This window comes from Rhinopithecus roxellana, chromosome 8, assembly GCF_007565055.1.
Source record: "Rhinopithecus roxellana isolate Shanxi Qingling chromosome 8, ASM756505v1, whole genome shotgun sequence".
Taxonomy (NCBI): domain Eukaryota; kingdom Metazoa; phylum Chordata; class Mammalia; order Primates; family Cercopithecidae; genus Rhinopithecus; species Rhinopithecus roxellana.
Genome location: NC_044556.1, coordinates 38,900,148 through 38,925,884, shown reverse-complemented (window position 1 = coordinate 38,925,884; position 25,737 = coordinate 38,900,148). Strand labels below are relative to the sequence as shown.

General features: G+C 46.0%; 1 protein-coding gene and 1 long non-coding RNA gene across 2 annotated transcripts in view; both read left to right on the top strand.

Annotated features, from left to right (window-relative positions):
- CD58 (CD58 molecule) overlaps positions 1-4,921 on the top strand; it is a 56,382-nt gene extending 51,461 nt beyond the window's left edge. Inside the window, exons 5-6 of the mRNA XM_010367904.2 lie at positions 189-225; positions 4,625-4,921. Coding sequence (XP_010366206.1) covers positions 189-225; positions 4,625-4,634 — 47 coding nt within the window. The 3' untranslated portion in view covers positions 4,635-4,921. The remainder of the gene's footprint in view (positions 1-188; positions 226-4,624) is intronic.
- A 13,486-nt stretch (positions 4,922-18,407) lies between these two features.
- On the top strand, positions 18,408-24,831 carry LOC104665932. The gene is made up of 2 exons (XR_748479.2): positions 18,408-19,072; positions 22,966-24,831. It is a non-coding gene; the product is annotated as an uncharacterized LOC104665932 (long non-coding RNA).
- The last annotated feature ends 906 nt before the right edge of the window (positions 24,832-25,737 follow it).

Here is a 25,737-nt window from a genome sequence, read left to right as displayed (position 1 = left end):
TTTGAGCAACTCTTTGGACCAGCTCTGTAGCCAATTTGATTTAAGCATACAGGATAGCAGGAAATCCCAGGGTGATGGGGCTCTGGCTTAGTTTTCCATATTTAGGCCTCTAATAGGCAGTCAGTAACCCCACATTTCAGCTTTTCTTTTCAGTTCTTTAATTGAGAAGACAATTTATTCATTTTTAGGTACTTGGAAATGTGACAGAAAACCAGACAGAAGCAAGTAAGTACCCTGCAAGCTGTGCACTGTGTGCCAGAACAACAGCAGCCCTGCTGTAGATGCCCATTACTTGGGAAGCCAGATTCTACTCATCTGTTGGTTGCCTTGTACAGTAATAAGAAGTAACATCAGCAGATAGACGAACCATAGTGTGTTAAGTACCAACTGTGTACCATGCACTGCACTAGCCACTCTCTGCATGTCATCTCCTGGAACCCTCTCAATGAACCTTGCAGGAGGAGTATCCTACCCCTTGCTTAGAGACAGTGTACATGAGATTCGTAGAAGTCAAGTGAGATATCAAGGTCACATTTCTAGTAAGTGTTGGGCTGGGATTTAAATCTAAGTCTTTGGACTCCAAGAGTTATACTGTTAACCACTACAATACACTCCCTCCACCTCCCATTCTAGGAAAAGTTGGATCAGGGATAGGGTTGACTTCAGGAGCCAGGGTCAGAGCTGGGCCTGTAGTCACAAATAAAAGATAGGATACAAACATAATTAACAGCAATGTTGGTTTAGTGAACTGCCATAGGATGCTCCAGGAGGCCCCTCCTAGCAGGTCCCACTGGTGGTCAGGAGGCAGAAGCACAAGCTGGGTGTTGAGGAATGAGGGAAGAGTTAAGGCCCAGGGTGTGAAGGACAGAAGAAGAAGTAGCAAGTAGCTCTTTGGAGCAGCGAGTGTTGAGGCATTGGAGAAAGATGGTGCTGGGCCGGCAGGTTGGGCCAGGCTGAGACTTTGAGAGAGGCTTTGGGTCATTCTTTGGGGAGAACCGCAGAGTTTTCTAGCAGAACCATGCTTTAGTAAGATCACTCTGCTGGCAAAGCATGGGACAGATTAATAGGAGATGAGATGAGGACACTGGTTAGTAGAGTAATGAAATAATACAGCCAAGCAGAGAAGAGGGGCTAAGTCGGGGTGATGGTGGCAGAACTGAATACACAGAGCTAGGTTTGAGAGAAACAGCAGAGGTCCTGTTAGCAAAACTTCCATCTGGCAGTGTAGGCTCTGGTGCCAAACCCCCTGGTTCAGATGCCAGCTCCATTTCTCACAGGCCTTGGACGAGTCACTTAAATTCTCAGTGCTTTGGTTGTCTTCTGTGGAAAATGGGCATAATGATAATACAGAAATGACAATGATAGCATAGATAATAACACAGAAATAACTGTATCAAAATATAGTAATATAAGTAAAATGCTTACAATAGTGGCTGGCTCATAATATTGTTCAATAAATGTTAGCCATTATGATGATTGTTACTATTATTTTTCAAGAAAAATAAAAGTGACAGGACCAAGTGTCCCAGAGGAGTCACACAGGAATCTTGCTTGGGAAGGAAAATTGTGAACTTTTGCTTTGACAAGTTGATTTTGGGGTGCTGGTGTATTACCTGGGTAGTGATGTCCATGTACAGAATTGGAGATGTGGGTTTCAGGCTAGAGTTACAGATTGGGGCCCCTCTTCATCTGGGCAGTAATTGATGCCATGAACACCTGAGGTCACTAAGAAAGAAAAACCAGATGCCCTAGGGTGATGGGAAAAAGCAGAGGAGGCAGGACTGGGGAAGCAAAATCCAGGATCAGAGCCAGGGTAGCCCTGTGTTAGAGACTTGAGGAAGGAGGCTACACGTTAAAGTTGCAAAGACAAGGAGGTAGGCGAGGGGTTAAGAGCTTTGGTTTTGTTGAGTCAGTTGCTGTGGTCAGTGCAGGGATGAAGGGAGGGTGGCTAAGCAGCAGCAAGGGCCTAGGTGAGGTGGGATCGATGGATGGGCCACAAGGTGTCCTTTCTCCTCAGCTGCCAGGTGGAACAGTGCAGGAGAAACAAGCTGTGGCAGGAGGCCTGGAGGCAAGGGAGTCCAAGGGGCAGCTCAGTCAGCCACAGGCCCAAGCTGGGAGGACCCAAGGCCATGAGGGGTTGATGGGCTGGGAGGCCAGGCAGAGAGGAACCAAGTAGCTGGAGATGAGGTGAGGTGGGAGAGGTAGGGACCTCCAGGCTTGTGGTCAGAGGAGGGCATTTCAGATCTGAGCAATATGCGTGAGCCCCCGTGAGAGTGCTAGAGCCAAGTCAGGTCTCTGCTGAGATCTAGGTGGTTACAGTGGAGGGGAACTCTGAGTGGTTGGGGGAGGCAAAGCCACCACCACCAATGATGGGGGTAGGGGGACATCATCCAGGGCCATGGGGAAAGGCAATGGGCATTCCAGAACTCATTCCTTCATCTGTTCCTTTCATCACAACAAACATTATGGAGATTAGGCGATACCAGGCACTGTGCGAGTTAATAGGGTGGGGTCAGAGTACCCAGCGAGGCTAGACATTGTGTGGGATTCAGAGAAAGCATGTGTTCCTCCCACAAGAAGCTTGTGGCCACACCAGGGAGAGAGAATGGATGCACATGAGCATAAGAAACTCTTAGAAGGACTTAGGCAGGAAGCACAGGTGATAGGCAGAATGTGTGATATGATGGTGAGGGCTGAGCAACCAACGCAGGGTAGTTGAAGAGGCCAGAATAATCAGAAAAGCTTTGGAGGGGGTAGGATGTGACCTACATTTTCAGAATGAGAGTGGAGTAGAAAAGCCTTTCCAGGTGGGATAAACAGCAGAGGCAAATACATGAGAGGGAATTAAATCTGTTGTGATTTATTTGATAGTAAGATTGACCTGTCTGGCATCGAGTTGAAGTAGAGGCAAAAGACACTGAATATTTGCAAGGAGGTCCTTGGAATGGAGTGATATGGAAATAGGCAGCCATTGTAGGTTCTTGAGCAGGAACATTTTGCATGAAAAGCACTGCTTTGGAATGAGGAGTCTAGAAAGGTAACACTGACCTCCCTAAGGTGACATTCTAGGGAGAGACCTGAGTATTTGGGGCTGAGATTGAGAGAAGAGCTTACTTTCTTGGTATATTTTTATTTACTATTCAAATTCTGCATCATGTGTGTTTACTGCCTATTTAATAATCAGTTTTAAACTTAAAGAACCCACTGTGGCAGCAGGGGGAATTCCCTAAGCTCAGTTACTAAAGGGTTATGAAGCTGGGTGTGGTAGCACACACCTGTAGTCTCAGCTACTTGGGAGGCTGAGGTGGGAGGATTACTTGAGCTTAGGAGTTAGTGGGAGGATTTCTTGAGCCCAGGAGTTAGAGACCAGCCTGGGCATCCAAAAAATTAAGTTAAATTAAAATGTTGAAAGGTTCTATATATGGTGGAGATGGAGGGGATCGGGGGAGGAGATGAGAAAGGGGCAAGCATAACCAGGAACAAATGCGATATTTCTCCAGCTGCATGAGGGCAGGACCAGGAAGAACTAAACCCAATTAGGAACAACAGAGGACAGATGAGTAGATAGCAGACGTCTGACGGGAAATGACCACGCCACACTTCTCACCCCGGCAGTTCAACGTAGGCAATTTCTGAGTGCCCTGGTATTTTTTGTGTAAGTGTCTAGAAAACAGATCACAAAATCAGCCAAATTAAAAAGGAAACAGGGAGTCCTATTTCTCCGAGAAGAATGATTTACAGGTGGGATCTCAGGCAGGAGCCAAGCTGGAGAAGCAGGCTTGATTCCTTCTAGTGGGTAAGGAGACTGCTGGGAGAGGGCAGGGGAGCAGAGACTGGCAAAAAGCTGTCCCAGCAAGAATCCTGTGCCTGCCAACCTGGTTTAAAAACATTTCCCACTGTCTTTATCCCCCTCAGAAAGTCACACCACGCATTTCATGTTCTGTGAGGCTCCCAAGGAGGGAAACTTACAGTTTGCTCTCCTTTACCTCACCCCTGTGACCCCAGCACTAATTTCTCATGAATTCTTATTACTGATGAGATACAAATGTTTGGGGAGCGCTGGCCTGGTCTGATTTTGAGCTCCATGGAAATATGCAGACCATGGGGGAGAAGGCCAGGAAATGGACTCGGTTTGAGGGCTTGCTCAAGGATGTAGTTTTGGTTTTTGGCAGATTTACTCCAAGACAGCCAGAGATTGTTCTGTCGTTGCCACAGAGGTGACTAAAGAGGAAGATAAGTTTGAGGTAGGAAGAAAACCATCCCCAGGAGTTTCATGCAGCGAAGAAGGAAGTAACTGTTAGAAATGGGTGACAGTTTACATAGGGGTCTAACAGTCTCAGCTCTGTTTTTCAGTCTTTCAGTTAGAGAGTTGGCGGGAGGAGCCTTGGGGCTGCTATTGAGTGCAGCATCCTGAAGGCTGTTCTTCAGGTGGGACTCAGACTACCATCCCAAGAGCACTCAAGGCGGTTCTTCCTCCATCCCTGCTCCCTAGCTCCCTTGGCTTTGATGAGTTTATTACAAAAGGGCTATTCACATTGGAATAGGAGGGTAATGAAGACTCCTGGTCTGCAGCCCAGATTTACTGCATTTTACAAGTTAATAATATGAAAAATTTTTTTTGTAGCTCCAATTGATTGGTAACAGAAGATGAAGACAACAGCATAACAACTAAATTATTTTGAAAACTAAAAAACCATCTGATTTCTCATTTGAGTATTACAATTTTTGAAGAACTGTTGGAAATGTAACTTGAAGCAGCTATTTTTTTTTTAAGAAGAAATACCCACTAACAAAGAACATGCATTAGTTTCAAGTGTCGTCAACCTATTATATGACTGGGTGCTTGCTTTTTTATCAGTAAATTGTTTTTACTGATGATATGGAAACTTTTGTAAATAAATGTAAATATGTACGTAAGTGACTAGGTGGTTTGTCTATTGTTTTCCTAAGATAGAAAAATAAGGGTCACATACCCTTTTAAAATCTATACTCTTTCTCCCTTGCTTTAGGGGAAAAATAATTCATTATAGGGTCATTCATGGAGTGAGGGAGAAAAATACTGTCCCTCATTGGGTTCCACTGCGGTAGGTAGGAGGCAAGTGAACACATGGGTCTTTACTTCTGCTGCTTTTGAAAAGACCAGATCACCACCATCCAGTGCAGTTGTATAACACAGGTGGGGCAGGGAGGCTTCTCTCGCTGCCATTCATTAGCCTACTTAGTTTGTTGCATTGGTTAGCTGTCACACTGGGAGGTCAACGCAGACAATAGCTGGAAAACCGTAGTCATAACAAATACGGAGTGGCAACCAGTCCTGAGGAGGTGGACGGTGCCAGTTGCCCCCAGCAGCCATGTAAACCCAAGTCAATACACAGACGCTTCAGCTTGTGCCTGCACTGGAATTCCTATCACATGAGAGTCTCCAGCCTGAAGGAAGAAATCAGTATTTCTTGACTCCAAGATGGGCCTGTCAAGGCAGGTGGATCACGAGGTCAGGAGATCGAGACCATTCTGGCTAACATGGTGAAACCCCGACTCTACTAAAAATACAAAAAATTAGCTGGGCGTGGTGGTGGGCACCTGTAGTCCCAGCTACTCGGGAGGCTGAGGCAGGAGAATGGCGTGAACCCGGGAGGTGGAGCTTGCAGTGAGCTGAGATCGCACCACTGCACTCCAGCCTGGAGGACAGAATGAGACTCCATCCAAAAAGAAAAAAAAAAAGAAAAAAAAAAGGCCCTCGGGCTACATGTGTTCTCTCTAGAACAGCCTGCATCTGAGCCTCCACAGGCCTCAGCAAGGGTGGGAAAGGAGCCCTGAGTGCTTCTGGGAAGACCCGCATCTCCCCAGCTCCCCTGTCTCCAGGTGGCATGGCTTCCTATCCTGTCTCAGACTAATCTTGTCAAACCCTTTATCCCAGGCACTGTAGGAAGCCCATGACTCCCCTGGAGACTTCTGTCCCATGTAGCTCTGTATGCTCCGCTTTCTGCCCCCATCCATCAGCAGCGACATCCCTGATGTCCTCTTCTGTGAATGTCTCCTTCGCCTCGCTGTTCTAATTGAAACCCAACTCTCCCCGGGGATGCTGCCTCCCACAGCCTCTCAAGGGGTAGCTGTTTTCTTTCCTGCATCCCTTGTATTCAGGGATTGGGGGAAAGAAGATGTCCTCCTTGCTCTTCTCTGCCTGCAGACCAGTGCTCCTTCCTTGACTTTGATGCTCATGCCAGCTAATCATCACCACCTGACATCCCTTGTTGCAGTTATCTTTGTTATTCCCCATCCCTTGGAGGTTTTAGCACTATGTCAAGTCTTCTCTGTGACATCACTTCTTCCAGATTTTGAATGCTTTCAAAACCTACAAATCTAATAGCCTAGCATGGTCTTTTCTTCTTTTTTCAGCTAGCCACCCCATAGCCATACTCCTGTCCTGTATCTGCAGCATGCCCACATAGTCACTGTAACAAGCATCTGACTTTGCTAGTCCCTACTTCATATCTTCCACGTCACTCCCTTGAGGGCTCCAACTCCAAAAATTCTTCAACCCCACTAGAAACTACAAGCCAGTGACCTTGCTAGGTCGCTGGGCGTGAGCCCAGCTGCAGCCCAGCACCTGGTGAGGACTTGTGGTGCTGGGCGTTTTGGGAGGCATCTCTGGGTCAGAGCGGGAGTGGTGGATAATGGCAGAAGTAAATTCAATGTGAACAAATGTGTGGATTGCCCAAGCCACCTGTATTGACGTCTGATACCTAGAAAATAAGGTCGAGTCCTTCCTCTCTCCCCAAGCCTTTCCTCTTCTTGATCTCAACAATTCTTTTTCTTTTTCAAGATCCTTCCATGCAAAGGAAAAACTAGTGCTCATTGGAGTAGGCCCACATGGCTTGATTTGGGGATGACTGAAAAGCACCTCCAAAGAGGCAGTCTCCCTCAGCAGGCTCCTGAAATCCCACACCTCTCACTGCTGTAGATGAAAGCAATTCAGGCTGTGAACATTACAACAGTCTGCTTGGGAAGGATGGCTCATGATACCACTTCATCAGCATGCATCTGCTGAGAACCATTGCCCTGGCAACCCACATGTAGCCTGGAGCAAAAGAAAAACGTGGGCCTCTGTGGTGCAGGTCTTGATGTATTTCCCTTTTTAAAAAATTTTCTTTCTTTTTTTTTTTTTTTTACTTTTAAAAAATACAAAAACAGGTTCTTGTTATGTTGTCCAGGCTAGCCTTGAATTCTGGACTCAAGTGATACTCCCGCCTCAGCCTCCCAAAGTGCCTCGGATTACAGGTGTGAGTCATACACCTGGCCTTGATGTATTTTAATTGGTTTTTTTTTTTTCAGAACATTGAGGTAGCATTAAAAAAAGTTGGAAAATTGAGAAGTAGGTACATTAAAACTCTATATTAAGTTTAAATATTTTACTTATACCAACCAAACAAACAAAAGCCCCAGAATTTATTAGAATGTTACTTTCCTGGCTTTGATGGAAGAACACTCATTAGTAAAAATTTCAAAATCTACTTCTTATTTTGTTTTCAATTGAGAACATTGCCATGTTTGAGAATTTTTTCTTGAACAAGTGATGATTTTAAATAATTTTAAATTAACTTTAGCTCACTTGCAACTTCTTTTGGATGTGCCTTTATTTAAAAATTTGATAGTTTGTTCATCACAGATTTTTTGCACTGTGACTAAAAAAAATCACATTAAAATATTATTGATCTTGATTACTGAGGTTTTTGATGTTGCCCTTATAATTTCTGCCTAAGGTGAGTGTCTCATTCCACGATGAAGTCATCCATCCATCCATCCACCCATTCATTCAACACATAGTTCTTGACTGCCTGCTTGGGGCTTGCATTCTACTGGATAGAGCTAGACATTAACCAGGGTCCATAAACCACAGCACTAACAGCCATAGAGAAGAACAGAACAGGGAAGGGGTGGGGAGTGTGGGAAGGGACAAGGAAAGACCTCACTGAGGGATCTTCCAGCAGAGCTGTCAGGGGGTCACAGATGGGATCCCAAGTTGGGAATTCCCAGCAGAGGCCCTGAAGTGAGAGCAGGCCCTGCACATTCACAGAACAGTGAAGAGGCCCATGGCCCAGTCAACCCATAGTCATGTTTTATTTGGCCCTCACAGTATTAAACTTAAAAAAAAAAAAAGATATGCCTTTAGATGGGCATCTCTCTCCAGTTCACAAGCTCTACTCCTCCCTATTTTCTTGCACTCATTTGTTTCCTGGTTCTGAACTCAAGCTGTGGGGATAATTGTGTGCTTTGAACATGCCCTGGGAGCAAGAGAGACACAGGACAGGAAGACAGGGCAAAGCACATCTGGTCTTAAGCTGTGTAGATTGAAGATCAAGGGCAAATCCCCACCCTGCTTCATAATGTGAAGTCATGGTCCACAGTGCCAGGGCAGCGGGCTCCCCAGGAAGGGGTGGGGTTTAAATTCTTCACCAACCAAGAGAAATGGGAAGTTGAGTCACTGAAACTAGAGGGCATGTTTATTTTTTCAGATCTTAGTTTGTGGACTGAGTCATACCTGCAAGGATAAAATCTATTCTGCCTCTCCTGTGTTCCAGACACCTTTGGTCCCATAATCTCTATTTAATCCTCACCACAATAGCTCAAGCTAGATGGAATTTTCCTACTATTATTCCTGGGTGACACAACTGAAATTCAGTGAGATTAAGTGACTTGACCAAGGATGTGCAATGGGCAGCGGGTGAAAGCAGTATCCAGATCTCCTGTGCCTGCCTCCAGAAAGTAGACTCTTCCCCAGGAACCTTGCTGCTTGTCATAGAGATGAAGTCCCTCACTCCATCCCATTGCTACAAGTGTGCACAGGGTGTGTAGGTATGAAAGTAACTCTGATGGCCCTGTCATTGTGGCAAATATTTTTAAAAATGTTTATCTCGTTTGAATCTCAAAACATCTTGGTGAATCAGATAGCATCACCCCATTTTGAAGACAACAGATGTACTGAATTGAGACGACATATCCACAGTCACCTAGCAGTGACTAGGAGATACGAATCTGGGTCATAGTCCTGTCCCAGCACTGCCTTGCTGCTCCCAAGACAGGATTGTAGTATGCTGTCTGCCCTACCCAAGCCATGCCACTCATCACAAACTTTGCCACATTAGCAAAATGCTACACAATTTGAAAAAGGAGGATGTAATCCTCCATGCCTCCCGGCCTATGCCCGCACACAGCCCTGGATATTTTAATCATAGAATAACAGTAAAATCAGAGAGCTAGGTATATCCTGACAGGCTAGTTACCCACTCATCAACTCATGGCACATGAGGATTTTCAGTGCTGCTACTAGGAACTGACTCAGTTCCTGGGCTCACTGAATGCTCAGGCCAGAAGAATGCCCATGCCTTCCAGGATGCCACAGATAATGGTGGCTACCTGCTGACATGAATGTTGCCTACAATGAGATGTGTTTGTTCCCAAGAATCTATTATATTAGCTATACTTTAACATTGTCACGTAAGCTGGTGAAGTGTGAATGCAAAAGAGAAAGAGTTATTGTTTTTATAAGAAACAAGTTGACAGTTTTACAAAGACTTAATAAAGGAGAGATGCTAAAATTAGATTCATGGATTGGGTACAAGCAAGACAGCTGAAAAGACAGTGAGAAAAGTACCACATCTATAAGGTTTCTGTACTAAAATTGCTTTGCAAGTATCTTTAAGCTCTCACTCCACTCTGCAGAAACTGAAATTAGAAATTGTAGACAATGCATTAAGGACGTAATTTTTGTATCAAAGAATAAGGAAGAACTCTGAAAAGTGTACATAGTCTCAATGAAAAGACTTTGACTATGTCAAAATCTTAGTGAAGGAATGTATATTTCTATGTTTTAGGTTAACAAAAATATTTAAGATATATATACATAATTTAAAATTTTTCTTCTTACATCTACTCACAATAAGTATACTTTTACATTAATACATAACACATAAATGTAAAAGTCTATGTATGAGTAGATGTAAGAAGAAAATACATATCAATATATAATCACTACGTGATATTTTATATATAACATGTTATTACTATGTAATTACATATTATATACATATATAAGTTTTAATTTTGATGCCATTGTTTTCTTCTGCTTGGGTCCTCCCTCATTTTCTCAGACTCCCTGACACCCTAGTCTGCATCATATGACTGTCCAGCCCCCAAAACCCATGAAGAAAGCTTGGTCTGGATCCTGCCATATTGATCAGGATCCAATGTGTTCTGGATCCTCCGTGCTCATGTGTGTTGGCTCCCATACACACATGGGATGGGGAGAGTGGCATTACTTCTTTGTAAAATTGAGATAATTTTATGCCTAATTTTATTCACTCAGCTTTGTCTCATCAATGATTCATTCTAATCTCTATGAGTCACCTGATGTAGCTCCAATTTATTTTATTTTATTTTTGAGACAGGGTCTCACTCTGTCACCCAGGCTGAAGTGATATTGGCTCACTACAGCCTCCAACCCCAAGGCTCAAGTGATTCTCTCACCTCAGCCTCCTGAGTAGCTGGGACACAGGCATGCACAGCCATGCCCTGCTATTTTTTTTTTTTTTTTGTATTTTTAGTAAAGATGGGGTCTTGCCATGTTCCCCAGGCTGTTTTTAAACTCCTGAGCTCAAATGATCCATCTGCCTCAGTCTCTCCAAAGTGCTGGAATTACAGGCATGTTCCACTGCATCCAGCCTCCAATTTATTTTTTAATGGCTGCAGCATATTTCTTGGCAAGTCTAAATGTATCCAACCATTCTTCTTTTGAAGGACGTTTGCTTTGCTTCTAGGTTTTGTTTGTTTCCCACCATAAACAATAATTTATTATACATCCTCGTTTATATAGTCACACATTTAGGTATTCCTATGGGGTAGATTCCCATGAATAGAAATGCTAAGTCAAAAGGTGTATGTGTTTTTAACTTAATTTTCTTTTTTTCAGAAACAGGGTTTCACTATGTTGCCCATAAGCTGGAGTGTAGTGGCTACTCATAAATGCAATCATACCTCACTGGAGCCTTGAACTCCTGTGTTCAATGATCCCCTTGCCTCAGCCTCCCCAGTAGCTGGGACTAAAGGCACGTGCCACCACTTCCAGAAACTTCAATTTTAATAGATTGTGTTAGGTTGTTCTTGCTTTGTTATAAAGAAATAACAGGCTGGGTAATTTATGAAGAAAAGAGATTTAATTGGCTCGTAGTTCTGCGGGCTGTACAAGCGAGGCACTGGCATCTGCTTTTCCTCAGGGAGCTTTTACTTTTGAGGAGGCCTCAGGGAGTTTTACTCATGGCAGAAGGTGAACCAGTAGCAGACATGTCACCCAGCAAGAGCAGCAGCAAGTCGGGGGAGGGTGCCATACACTTTTAAACAACCAGATTTCGGTAGAACTCTCACTATTGTGAGGACAGCACCAAGGGGATGGTGCTAAACCATTTATGAGAAATCCACCCCCATGATCCAATCACCTTCCACCAGGCCCCACCTCTAATGCTGAGGATTACATTTCAACATGAGATTTAGAGAGGACACATATCCAAACTATATAATAGATATCACCAGATTGCTTTCCAAAAAGGCTATAATACCCTCTATGGTTTAAATGTGTGTCTCCTATGAAACTCATGTTGAAACTTAATCCCCATTGTAATAGTATTAAGAGGTGGAGCCTTTAAGAGGTGATTGAGTCATGACAGCTTTGCTCTCATAAATGGATTAATGGGTTAATGTGTTATCACAGGAGTGGGTTAGTTATTGCAGGAGTGGCTCTGTTATAAAGGCCTGTTTGGCTCTCTCTTGGACCCTTTCACTGTGTGATGCTCTGTGCCACCTCAGGACTCTGCACAGAGTTCCCACCAGCAGGAAAGCCCTCACCAGAAGTGGCCACTTGGGACCTTGGACTTCCCAGCCTCCAATATATGAGAAATTAAATTTTTTCTATATAAATTACCCAGTCTCAGGTATTTAGTTATAGCAACGCAAAATGAACTAAGACAACATCCAAGAACAATTATTAAAGTAAACTTTTCCCTGTATTCCCACTAGCAATAGATATTCGTCTTTCTAAATCTTGATCATTCTGATAGAAGTAAAGAAATATCTCACTGCTTCTTAAATTTAAACGTTACTCTGATTACTAGTCTAAAATCATTTCATATGTTTTTGATCATATGAACTTGTTCTATGAATTGCCTATTTGTACCTCTTGCCCATTTTTGTGTTTTAAAAAATAATTCATCACTTTAATTAATTTTTGCAGCTAGCCTGTCAGCTTCTATTCCCTGTCCTGTTGGGTAAGACAGAAAAATGTTACAAATATTGACATTTTGCTATCATAAATCACTTAACAGAGTAGATGAAAGCTTCAAAGGATGATTTAAAATGGTCCAGAAGCCAGGCACGGTGGCTCATGCCTGTAATCCCAGCACTTTGGGAGGACAAGGCGGGCAGATCACAAGGTCAGGAGACCGAGACCATCCTGGCTAACACTGTGAAACCCCATCTCTACTAAAAATACAAAAAAATGAGCTGGGCATGGTGGTGGGTGCCTGTAGTCCCAGCTACTCAGGAGGCTGAGGCAGGAGAATTGCTTGAACCCGGGAGGCGGAGGTTGCAGTGAGCTAAGATCACACCACTGCACTCCTGCCTGGGCAACAGAGCGAGACTCTGTCTCAAAAAAAAAAAAAAAAAAAAAAAAAAAAAAAAAGTCCAGAAAAAAGAAGCTAAAAAGTCAAAAACAAAAGAAAGAATGAAAAGAAACCAGGATGCTTGAGAAGATAGAAATGATGTGAGCCGTGTGGTCTGTAATTAATATATGATGGAAAAATACAGAAAAGAAAAGTCAAATGCTCAGGAGGAACACACACACACACACAATCATTCATTGAGCAATTTCTTTTTTTTTTTTAATGACAGGGTCTCGCTGTGTTGCTCAGGCTGGTCTTGAGCTCCTGGACTCAAGCGATCTGACCACCTTGACCTCCCAAAGTGCTGGAATTACCATTAAGCATTTACCATGTTCTTCCAGGCCCTGTGCTAAGCACATTCCCTGCTGCATCTCACCCTTCAGTAGGAGTAGGTAAGTAGTATTAGTCCCACTGTACAGATGGAAAAGCAGAAGCTCATAGAAGTGTAGTAGTAACATGGTTAAGGTTACATTGCTAGTCAGTGGTGGAACCAGGATTTCCATCCAGGTCTGCCTGACTCCAGGTACTGGGTTGGTAGATGGCTGGGCCTGAGAACTATCCAGGAGTAAACAGCATGGACAAAGCTGTCATGGACAGAGCTCTGGCTGAGATACAAATTCTAAACCAGGCCTCAAAAAGGGTTAAAGGGAAGTAGGGTGATGTCAGTAGAGCTGAAGCTGGGGTTGAGAGCTTCCTGAGGAACTGGTGTGGTCAGGGGAGCCTTTGAGAAAGTCCCAGCCCCTGTTAGACTATTAGGGCCCTGAGCTGGGGCAGGGGAGGGTGGCAAATGCAACAGAACATCGCCCCGGATGTAAGACTCAGCTAGATAAAGTGACTCATCACCCTGCTGTCACCCCACAGCCTCGGCTAATCATGGTGGAATAAATGTCACTGCAAGTTTAAGGAAGACTATGCACAAGGAACTGTCACTATTACTTGCTGAGAGAGAGCGAATGGGTGGCCTTGTTATCACTGATTTCCTAAGTGCTTTCTCACTGCCACCCCACTCCCCTGTTCTTCATCAGCCTTTGGGTGACACAAACCCACTGAGAGGCCTGCTGGAGCCACACTGTTGAGACCCAGTGACTGGTGAAGGGCATCTTCTGCAGTGGCAGGCGCCATGAGTGCAGGGTCCTGGGCTGCCCACACGGGCCCTACTGTGGGGCCTCCATCAAGTGATGCAAGCTCCCTGAGCCTACTCTGAGCCTGCTCCCAACCTCGACATGAGGAAAACAATGCTGTCTCCACTCACAGTGAGTGAAATCATTGTGAAACACTGAGGCACAAAATAAGCATGAACGCTTTGATGAATTGGAGTGGTCATGATATAAAAGACTTGACAAACCGTAGGAGGAAGTTGAGAGATCCCCTTGCACAGGGAGACAGTGATGCTGGTTGCATTTCAGCTAGAATGAAGGGTGAGAAAGTCCTGGCACCAGGGCTGCCTAAGAACATGGGGGTGGATCAAGTCTGATTGCATAAACCATTGGGCTTTCTGGAGCAACCCCCAAGCAGGAGCCTCTCCCAGTGGATTCTCCGCCACCACGTCTGCCCCTGATGTGTAGCTTTGAGTCTGTGACAAGAGTATTTAGGGTTGGATTCAGTAGACTGAGTTTCAAATCTCAGTTCTATTTATGAGCTGAAGACAACCCTGACCTTCAGTTTCTTCACTGGTACAACAGAATAGCAATAACTGGTCCATGTGATTGTCGTGAATATTATATATGAAAGAACTGGACAAATCACATTTGAGCACTTACTACATCCTTGAAGAATTTGAACTTGTTTAACTCTATTCTCAACTTTGGGTGCTTCCCTCCTCAGTAGGAGGAGAAGAGGTTTGAGGGGAGGAGGACAGATGACATTTGCAGGAATTTGGCCAGGCATTGTGCTTTGTGTTCTCTGTATAGAGACTCATCTGACCCTTCCACAGCTGCCCTGTGAGCCGTGTACTCTTATCCTTACTCTACACATGGGCGCCTGGTGCTCAGAGAGGGGAAGCTATCTACCTCAGTGAACCTAGGCCTGACACCAAAAATCTATACCTTTTATAGACACCCACAATCGATTATAACACCCACAATCTATTCAAAACTACAGTTATTTTTTTCTGACTGACAATGCAAGAAAATCTCAAGGCGGAAATTCATGCAGATGAGTTAAGTTTCAAACACAATCTCCTATTATTCAATTACTCTGTTATCCCCCATTAAACCATCTCTTAGGTGACCCCTGGTCATCACTGTCCTTCTTATCTCACTCTGGCTCCACACCCAGACTTATGCTGGAGAAGCACAAAACTGCAAGATACCTTAGAGATCGTCTGATCCAGCTCCTGCTCTAAGAGCAAGGAAACTGAAGCCCAGAATGAATGCTAAAGCTGCCCAGTAGAAGCCTGCTCCTGAGGGTTGTCCCCTGCCCCCTGCCCCTCTCTTGCCCTGGGGAACCCATGCTTCCTCTCTTCTTGCCCCTTTCTCAGAAGCAGGTGGCAGAGACACAATACAAAGGACGTAGAACATCACTACATTTTCCTTTGAACTGTACAGCTGGTTCTCTTTATCCACTTTTTTCTTCCAGATCTAGGACATCTGATTTTGAAGAAATGAATGTTTTCATAGAAAGTGGAAATAATAACTCCTTTTGCTAAAAAGAACGCGGAGGGAGGGGATGACCCAAGAATTGACAGTGCCTTGCATTTTGTGTAGTGTTCTAAACAAGTAAGCCAGGTCCTTTCCTGCCCGGGTCTGAGCTTCTTCTGCACCCCCCTCAGTCAGCTGTGGTGCTGATCTGGCTGCATCCCCTGCTTCCTATGGCCCCAGCCAGCTCTTCTTCCTTAGGTCCTGGGCCTTGCTCCCACGGCCAGCAACCTTCTACTGAACCTCCAGCCATGATCATTCATACCAGCTCCCTCTCATTCTTTCTTCTTCTTGGGTTATTTCTCACGTTCTCTATGAGGTAGTTGAGCATTCTGTTCTATTTTGAGGCTGCACTCCATCTTGGAATAAAAAATTGCTCAAAATCGGACACATCTTCATTTCAAAGCCAATTCCTCCATGGCTACTGACTAGTTGTGTGTTTCTGGGCAGCTCAGTCTCCAGACCTCAGCTTCACCATCTGTAAAATGGGGAAAATAGTATCTCTTTAGAAGGTCTTATGTCAGAATCAACCAAATAGTGTCATTAAAGTTTTGCATATGATAAGGGCACAATAGATGGTCGTGTTTCTTCTTCTAGCAGGCTGATTATCCCAAATCTTACACTCCTGCTAAGTCTAGGTGTGGCACCCCCAGGAATCCACCTGGATAGCGCCAAATTGAAGTCATCTTTATGTCACCCAGAGATCTGTCAGGGTATGCCTAGCATCATTCTGCCCTACATGTGGCTAAATGACTCTGCTGCAGCTCCATTATACTGCACCACCTCGTCTGGAGCCAGACCAGGCATGCCTCCAACGTCATAATAATCTTCAGGGTGTGATTATCACAGCGCACAGAGGCCTGCCAATGCCCTAGAAGAAAGTTATGATAGGGTAGAAAAGAAACGTGCCTTGGAAACTTGAGTGTCTTGCTGTGTCACTTACTAGCTCAGGGTCCTTGGGAAAGTTCTTTAGATTCTCTCCATTTTAACTGTAGGAAGCAACAGAAATTTCTTCCGCCCTCCTCCTCTACCCTACCCCACTTCCCTTCAACAAATATGAATTCCCTCCTCCTCTATCCTACCCCACTTCCCTTCAACAAATATGAATTAGGCATCTAGGCACTGGAGATGCAAAAGTGAGTAGAAACAGAAATCCCTCCACGATGGCATCATGGAACTCACTGTCTGATGAGGTAGAGGTATGTTTATCAAATAAATAAATGCAGGATTGCAGCCCTCAGGTCACTTTATCTGATAGGTTCATGGTGCCAGTGCATGTCTCACGGTGCAATTTGAACCTGTCGATGAGGTCAGGGAATGCATTTTGATGAAGTTGTGACTTCATAACAACCTGAAGGACAAAAAAAGCAGTTACCAGCTAAGAGGGGTGAAAGAGCTTTCCAGGCCAAGGACGGGGTTAGTGTAAAGTCTTAGTAGATGGAGTCAAGGGATGCTTGAGGAACTACAAGGCTTGGGAAGTGCTGGGCAGAGAGGATGGCTGGAGGGGCCAGCAGACACAGTGTCTCAAAGCCTTTTAGGCCTTATGAAGGATTTCGGTCATTAGTCTCTTAGGAGCAATGGGTAGCCCTCATATAGTTTTAAGAGGAGGGGATAGACATTCAAGAAGTAATTTTTAGAAGAATAAATGAGTCCGTTAATGCCTTATCTCCCAAATCATTTATCAAACTAAGTAGTCACTTATCAAGAGCTTGAATGTGTGGGACACAGCAAAGAATGTTTTGGTAGAAAAAAAGGATGGGAAAAATCTGGAAGGTGAGGTGCTGTCTTAGAGTTGAGGCCAAGACACTGTGTCACAGTGGGGTCTCTGGGCCCTGTGGGAAGATCTCAGAGTACCTGGCACCTGGCATGGGTGTGGGGTTCAAGACAGATATCCTGAGGAAGAAAGGGGAGGATATTCCAGTGTCTTTAACATCAAAGACGCTTTGCTTACTTCATGACTGAGATCAGGGTTAGCCATTCTTGAATATGTTGCAGGTGGAAAAAGAGGAAAACCTAGTGATTATTTGAGGCCTTTACTGAGCCAGTCACATCCCCTAAACCAGTTAGAGGAGTTTATTATCTGACATGGTAAAGTGCAGATGTCCAAACTGAAATTCGGTTCAACCCTTATAAAGACATTTTCTGACACTGACATTTACAGACCCTGACTTTCTATGTCTGTAAATTGGGAATAATGATACCTATCTCACCAGGTTAAATGAGAACATGTACATACTGTGCTTAGCATAGTGTCTGGGACCTGTGGCAGCAGCTATTTTCATGGCAATTATTCTGTATGTATAATATAACTTTAAAACTTCTCTAGGGACCAACAAGGCAATGCAATCGAACACCAGCACAGTCAATAAGGGGCAATAGGGAGTGGTGGGGACTGTGGCAAACTGGAGAATCCTTGCCTGTCCAAAGAGCTCCTCTTTAGTTTCAGCTATTAGCTACTGAGCAAGAACTCAAAACAAGTGCTTTCTGACTTTTCCAGAAATGCTGGAAATCCTAATGCATAATTTTGTTATCCAATTCAAATAAAAAACTGCAAACAATAACAACCACCAGAACACTATGGAACACACAAAACAGGTTCTGGAGCAAAGCTAGGCTGAAAGCAGCTAAAACGAAGTTTCACAAAGGCCAAGCTGTTCTGGGAAGTCAGATCTGCCCCACAGAAAAGACTCTAAAAACATGTGAAAGGTCATAATAAAATCAGGTGCGGGCCAGGTGCGGTGGCTCACGCCTGTAATCCCAGCACTTTGGGAGGCCGAGGCGGGCAGATCACCTGAGGTTGGGAGTTCGAGACCAGCCTAAACAACGTGGAGAAACCCTGTCTCTAGTAAAAATACAAAATTACCTGGGCTTGGTGGTACATGCCTGTAATCCCAGCTACTTGGGAGGCTGAGGCAGGAGAATCGCTTGAACCCAGGAGGCGGAGGTTGTGGTGAACCAAGATCGCGCCACTGCACTCCAGCCTGGGCAACAAGAGCAAAACTCCGTCTCAAAAAAAAAAAAAAAAAAAAAAAAAAAAAAAAAAAAAAAAAAATCAGGTGCAAAGGAAGCATTCCAAATACGTTCGATGAAATGCCAGCATTTTTAGGACATGCATGCGCCAACCTCCCTCGGGAAGGATTTTGAAGACGACAAGGCTCATTAGGTTTTACGTACTGGGGCAATTACTCAAATGTTCACACCCACAGCTCTGGGAGCCTTGGAGGTGTTTGCCGAGCTGCTCTTAGGGGCGGTGATACCAGCAATATCCAGTGGGGGTCTCTCTCATACAAATAATGGCATAGCTGTTCCCGGCTGTAGAGGAAATGGCAGCCCTGGGACCTGGGGGGATCGAAGGCCAGTCCACGTCTCAGTGGCAAGATGGCAGCAGCTCAGTGGCTCTTCACAGTGATGTGATGACCTGTTTTTAAATGTTTAACAGAAGCCAAACTTGGCTTTTAGGGGACAGCTTTCCTGCCAGCCAGTCAGCTTGCCAAAGGCATCTTTCCCTTTGCACAGAGAGCACACTGGGCTTGGAGACATTCTCCGCACAGTGGGATTTGGTGAGAATCTTAAAGGTTTCTGTTCAAGGTCAGTTTGGTTGCTTTCTATGCCCAATGCCTCTCAAAGACTGTGGCATCAAGGGACCTGCTGCTACCCTACTTGATGGGGCTGAACAGGAGATATATTCCACACTTCACAATTGCCACCTTTCGGGAGCAGCTTCTCCAGGTGAAGAAGCCCTGGTTTAGAGATGAGATCTGCGTTTGGGTTCTGGTTCTGCCCCTCATTAGCTGTGTGACCTTGAGCAAACCTTATCCTTTCTGGTTCTCAGGTTCTTCATCTGTAAAATTAGGAATACTCATCTCTAATACTAATCTCAAAAATTGTTTTGAGTGTTAAATAGGAATGAATGCATATGAAACTTTACTTTAGAGAAGGGCTTGGCTAACGTGTTCTATGAAGGGGCAGATAGAAACTATTTTTGGCTTTATTGGCCTTATAGGCTCTGTCTCAACTACTGAATTCCGCAATTGTAATAGTGTGGAAGCAGCCATAGGCAATTCATCAAGAGATCAGCAGGACTGTGTCCACTAAAACTCTATTTTACAAAAACAGGCAGTGCGCTGGGTCTTGCTCGTGGGCTGTACTTTGCCCATCCTCACAGCCTGTTTCTGTGAGGCCTGTGAGCTCAGGATGGTTTTATGTTTCTAAAGGGTTGTAAGGAAAAAACAAAGAATAGGTGACAGGGCCCAGAGCGAGTATTTACTACCAGCTCTTTGGAGAAGCTAGCTGGCTCTGTTCTAGAGCATCACAGGAAAGTCAGCCCAGGAGGCAGGCAGCTATGTCCCTGAGTATCAGGGGGCCTGCCAGGTGAGTCACAATGAAACAGACGGGCCAGATGAACCCTGGGCCCTGTCCAGCTCCAGGGGCTAGGGTCCACATGACTTTGATGACCGAGCTCTGGGGCTAGAGGGGGGAAGGGAAACGGTCCCCTAGTTCTCTTTTCAGTTGTCTATTTCAGATGGGTCTTATGAAAGAGGATCAGAAAAGCCTCCGTCAGAAAATGAACCAATAATCAAGTGAATGGGGTTTTCGTTTCCTGAATTGTCTCTAGCCTGCGAAGCCGTGCTTCCATGTGAAACTTCTGAGTTCTCTACGAACTCGAACAATGAGTCATGGGCGAGCCCGGGACCCCCACCCACTTGGAGTCACGAGACTCTGACATGGAGACAAGACCACAGGGTTTCTGTTAGGCCAGAGCCCTGACCCCTCAGCTAAGATGCTTCTTCTTTGTTCTAGATTCAGTCACATAAGCAGAGGCAGCAGGTACTAGGCCTCAGGGTAATAGTCCCTGAAGAAAATAAAGAGAAAGTCTGTCTGAGAAAAGCTAGTTGTGCCGGTTAAAGAATAACCTATGGCCACAATGCCTTACTGGAGGGTGCTTGGGAGCCCATGTCCTCATGTCTGTTGTATCGGGTTAGGGAGAGCCTGATGCATTTCAGCGGGGAGAGGGTTGCTGCTGGTCCTGTTTTCACTCCTTCTCTCCCCTTCCCCAGTGACCCCAAGACAAAATGCTGTTAGGTAAGTAGGGTCTGCTTAGCCCCACTAAGTTCCCCCGTCCACCATTAGGAATCAGTGGTATTATTATAGTCTACCAGGACTGACCTGGTGCTGCTCAGAGCCGGGGGCTCAAAGCAGGGCCTCCCTTCATCTTCTTAAGTTATTCTCTAGCAGCTCTGAGTCTCCTAAAGATTGATCCTAGAGAAAAGACTATGTCACTTACTTCTTTTTGTGATTGTAAAAACACACATATTTACTGCAGAAAATTTGAAAAATAGAGAAATGTGTAGAGAAGAAAATGTACAGGATAATTTTAGAATCAAAACCAATCTGATTAATTCAGGAAATGATTATTTATTGAGCACCTACTATGTGCCAGCCACTGTTCTTGGTGCCGGGGACATAGCAGTGAAAAAAAACAAAGTCCTCACCCTTGTGGAGCCTATATTTCAGTAGGGACAGTCAGTACAGCAGAGGCAGGGGCTGGGCTGATGGAACAGAATGCCTTTTTTGATAGGGTGGTCAGGACAAGAGGAAGCAAGGGATGTAGCTATTTGGGGAAGAGTGTTTCCGGCAGAAGGAAGAAGACCTGTCCAGGTGTTGGATAAGAACCTGCTTGGTGCATTCAGGGATACAAAGGAGGCCAGCATGGCTAAGATGAGGCAGGGGCAACCGGGACGAGAACAGGTGGGACTTGCCGGCCATGAAGAGGACCTTGGATTGGTGTTGAGTGAAATGGAAAGCCAAATGCAGGGTCTTGAACAGAAGAGGGCCATGATCAGCCTTACGTTTTGAAATGATCATTCTGGACACCAGTTGAAAAACAGACAGGGGCTGGAGGTGGGGTTGGCAAGGGCAGAAACTGGGAAGCCATTTGGTTGTTGCGAAAGTTACACAAAGCTATGAAAGCAGGGCTGGGCTGGTTGAAGGAAGGGTGAAGGTGGGAGGAGGGCTGGCAGTTCCTCCCACTGGGCCTCTGCCCTTTCCTTTCGTGCTCTCTGAGGTTCCACCATGAGACCCCGGGGTACCTAGGATTACATTTTGAAAGCTATTGGACTAGAGGTTCTCCAAGGGCCCTTCCAGCTTTGGCTCCTGTGCTCTTGTGTTTCAGGACCATGCTGATTCTGTGGAATCAGGCCCGGGCTCTACCAGCCAGGCCTCTGAACATGTCAACTTGAGAACTGAACAGGTTCAGGGTCTAGGAAGGGGAGAGATTTCAAAATTTTAATTAAAAAATATTTTAAATGTTTAAATTTTTGTAGAGACAGAGTCTTCCCATGTTGCCCAGGCTGGTCTCAAACTCCTGGGCTCAGGTGATCCTCCTGCCTCGACCTCCCAAAATATTGGGATTACAGACATGAGCCATGAGATTTGGAAACTTAATTCAGCTCCCACGTACTGAATGTGGCCAGCCCTATGTGGGGATTGTAATGAGTAAGAGGAAATGTCTGTTCCAGGAAACTCACTGGCTGGGATGGGAACTAGGGAATCACACGAATGGCCCATCCCAAAGTCTGAGAGGCCCCTGGCCCCTCCCTGCCTGGCCCTTCTTCCATGTGGCCCCTGAGCCAGTGGTTCCCAAACTGGGCAGGTCATGGAGTCATCGAGGAACTTCAGAATATGCAGATGCCCAGACTGTGCCCTCAAAGATTCAAATTCAGTTAGTCCAGGATGGGTGGGGCCTGGGAATCTGTTCAGACAAAGGCCTGGCCTGAAGCCTGGGCTGGAGGGTTCAGTCCTGACAGAAGCGCAGAGACTGCACGAAAGCTTCTGCCAGCCTCATCAAGCCCGTGCTGGGCAGGATGTGGAAACCAAGCCTGTCTTCCAGTGGGATCCTGAGGTGGGGGAGAGCTGGAGGAGGAGGTGGCAGCTCCTTTATCAGCTGTCCCCAACAGAGGCCCTTCCCCCAGGAAGGAACGTTAAAAAACTCCCAGGAAGGAGTTGCTAGGTTTGGAGACCATGGGAATTCCCCATCTCCCCCAATCTCCTCAGCCACCTCAAATCCACCAGCCCGTCTCCCCATGTTTGGGTTAACTCCTTGTTGGCTCGGAATGTCTCCCCTGGGTTGAGCTACTGATCTGTGAGATCACTTAGTGGCCTGAAATATTTCCAGAATACAAGCAACACTGACAAAAATATTCTTGTAGGGTCCCACAAATCTCACTGAGGAAGGACCCCTACAGGTGGAGAGGAGTATGGTGTATGCAGACTGGAAGGTGGGACCCTAAGATTCATTCCAGAACTGGAATGAAATCAGGCATTTCCAAAGAGGAGAGAGATGGGAAGCAGGAGGAGGAAGCAGGAAGAGGAAGAGAATGAATCTTATGTGAATGAATGGTAATTTTCTCTCAGTTACTGGGAAGAAAAAAAAAATATAACAAAATCAGACCTTGGTCTGGTCCACTAAAAAGAATTCTCTGAATCAGACTTCTTTCCTGGAAGTTGTGAACTTTATCCTCTGGCAGCCATTAATCTAATATTAAGCCCCTTAACCTTCCTAATTGTTCTCTTTCAGTATCAGCTGGTTTCATATTAACCTTTCAATCTTTCCCATAATGCAGTTACCTCCAACTCCAGCCAGACCTAATTCAGAGCTGCGGTCAGCTCAGACCTTTGCCTGCTCTTGGCAACACGTCCCCCTGTCCTCCTCTGCAATCTGCCCCTCTTTTTCTTCATGTGCTGTGAAGGCATCATGTGGATGGGTGTTCAACTCCTGGATTGGGGATGCACAGAGCCTGAGGGACACACTTTGCAAACCTGCACCTTGCACTTTTGAGTTCTGGTCTGCAAGGTCTCCTTTATTCTTTTGGACCAAGGCTGTCCGTGGGAGAGGGCAGCTGCCCGCCTGTCAGAGCAAATCAGCCTCAGGCGGTTTCTGCGGCTCTGGTATTTGGGCTTTGTTTTCCCTCTCTCCCGGGAAGAACTCATTGAAATAGTTTCTCTGGGAAAGACAAAGCATCTCGCCCAGATGCTGAAGGATCACTTGGTACCTGCCTGTCTTGGTTTCCCATTGTGCCCGTGAAGGCGCATCAGCTCTAAAGCTGACCTGTGGTTCTGTCTCCAAACAGCTAACTCAGACATCACCCTCTTGCAGCCAGCCGCACAACCTGAGTTGGAGTTCTGGCCTCTCCTAGCAGTGAGTGACAGTGTTGGAGGGGCCTTGGACACATTGGGTAATTGCTAACTAAATATGAGCAGCTGGGGGAAGGTCTACTGGTCCACGGGAGAGCCAACGGGGCATTTCCTCTTCTGTTTTCTAGTCAGGGTAGAAAGCTAGAAAGAATCCTAAAACTCACTATCCAAGTCCCCATTGTGTGGGGACAGGGGCCTGTCCTGAAGCCTGGGCTGGAGGGTTTAGTCCGAAGCAGAAGCGGGGAGACGGCATGAGAGGGTTCCTGCTAGCTTCATCAAGCCGGTGCTGTGCGGGATGAGGAAAATCAAGCCTGTCTTCCAGTGGGGCCCTGAGGTGGGGGGTGGGGGGCGCTGGAGGAGGGAGTGGCAGCTCCTTTATCAGCTGCCCCCAGCAGGGGCCCTTCTCCCAGTCACCGCAGACCAAAGCCAGCTCCTCCTGGGGACTCCAACCTGTCTGTTCAATGTTTGCCTTGTGCCTTTTCCTGCTGAGGCCACCCCCGGCACCAGCTCAGGCCTCAGAAGGACCACCTCACTGAAAGAGCCCTGAGGGTGGGAAGGAAGCAAGCCCTCCGCACCCGGTCCCAGTCTCTCATCTGGGCACTAGCACACTCAGACGCCCAGGCCCCGTCCCTGCGCCAGAATGGCCTCTCGCGTTTCCTGGTAGGTTGCCACTTTCCATGAGTGCACAGAGAGCCCCTGGGCTGAGCTCGGGGCCGAGCTCCAGGCTCTCTGAGCAGCTCTGAGCTGCACGCCAAGGAAGATCTTTCAGATGGGCTCTGGGATGTGGAACATGGCATCCAGCCCTAGTGTCCACCCCACGCTCTAGGCACCCTGACTTCCCCCACCTTCTTACCTGAGTATCAGCTTACTTCCACCTGGGGACTGAATATGGGGCAGATTCCAGAAAAAGGAGGTTGGGGCATCAACACCAACACCAACTCTGCCAACGGAGCCAGCGCAGCTATTTGTCTTCAATCACAGACGGCAGGGGAAGCTCACAGGCTCTGCACCCCCGGCCCCGGATGTAAGGATATTGCCCCTTAGACAAAGGGAAGGCCTCGACTCCACAACTTATGTTTGTGAGCTTAACCTTTGGAAAAGGCCCAGGTTCTCCCACCATGTACAGCTACCGTTGACCTGGACAGTCCTGCAGGGTCTGAACTTCAGTGGAAACCCAGAAGGGGGTCACTGGCCCTGGAAGTCAAAGTTGCTCTAGGTGACAGGCAACCAAGACTAAGGGCAAACTTGAAACGTAAATGAGTTAAAGCCCACAAAAATAAGACAGTTTTAAATAACTAAACACTGTTTTCTCATTCTTCCCTTATCATCTGAGGATGTTTTAGGCAAATGAAGCTTTAGAGTTTTTCTCCTTTCATTGGGTTGACAATATTTAAAATGATATCCAGAGCTGTCTCATTTGCCTATTGCTCTAGGCTTACTGATCCTCAGGAGGTAAGACTGGATGGGTTAAAGTGGGCGGGCTCGAGGGCTGAGACTGTCCATCTCTCTGAGAGTGGAGGGCAGCATTTATCAGGGGCCTGTGGTCAGCCAAGCTCGGCTTGGGCTCTGTGGGAAGATAAAACTAACTGACCCAGATGGGCTCCTGTGGGGCCTGGATACTGTTGGGAAGATAAAACATATGAGCCTGATAAGAAAAAAAAAAAGCAAAATCTGGCAGAAGGAATGCAAGTGATTCCAATGCAATTGAATTAAGTGCAAACTCACTAGGAATGGGTGGGGGGTTTGATTGGAGAAGGGGTTATTCAGAGGTGGTTAACCACAGAAGATTGAGGAGGTGAACTCTAAGTTGTATTTGGAGGTAGAAGGGAGAAGTTAGGGGAAGCATTTGTTTTATATTTGGGTGTGGTGCGTGGGGGGTGTGGATAAGTGAAGTGTCTCTCACACACACACACACACACACACATACACACACACACAGCTTTGAGTAGGAAGAGGGTCAAGAGGACCAGGTTGGCCTAGACAAGTCAGGCCTAGCTTAAAAAGTCACACTCAGGATTCCTGCAGTACCTCCGCCATACCCACCCCCACCCCCATGGGCACAGCACTCCCTCTTCTCTCCAACGCAGGCCTGCTGCCTGGGGTGCCACGATCATTTCCATAGCAACCAATTGCTCTGTGACACAGACATAATTCTGACTCCAGGTAGGTTATGAACAGAAGAAACATATGAAACCACTAAG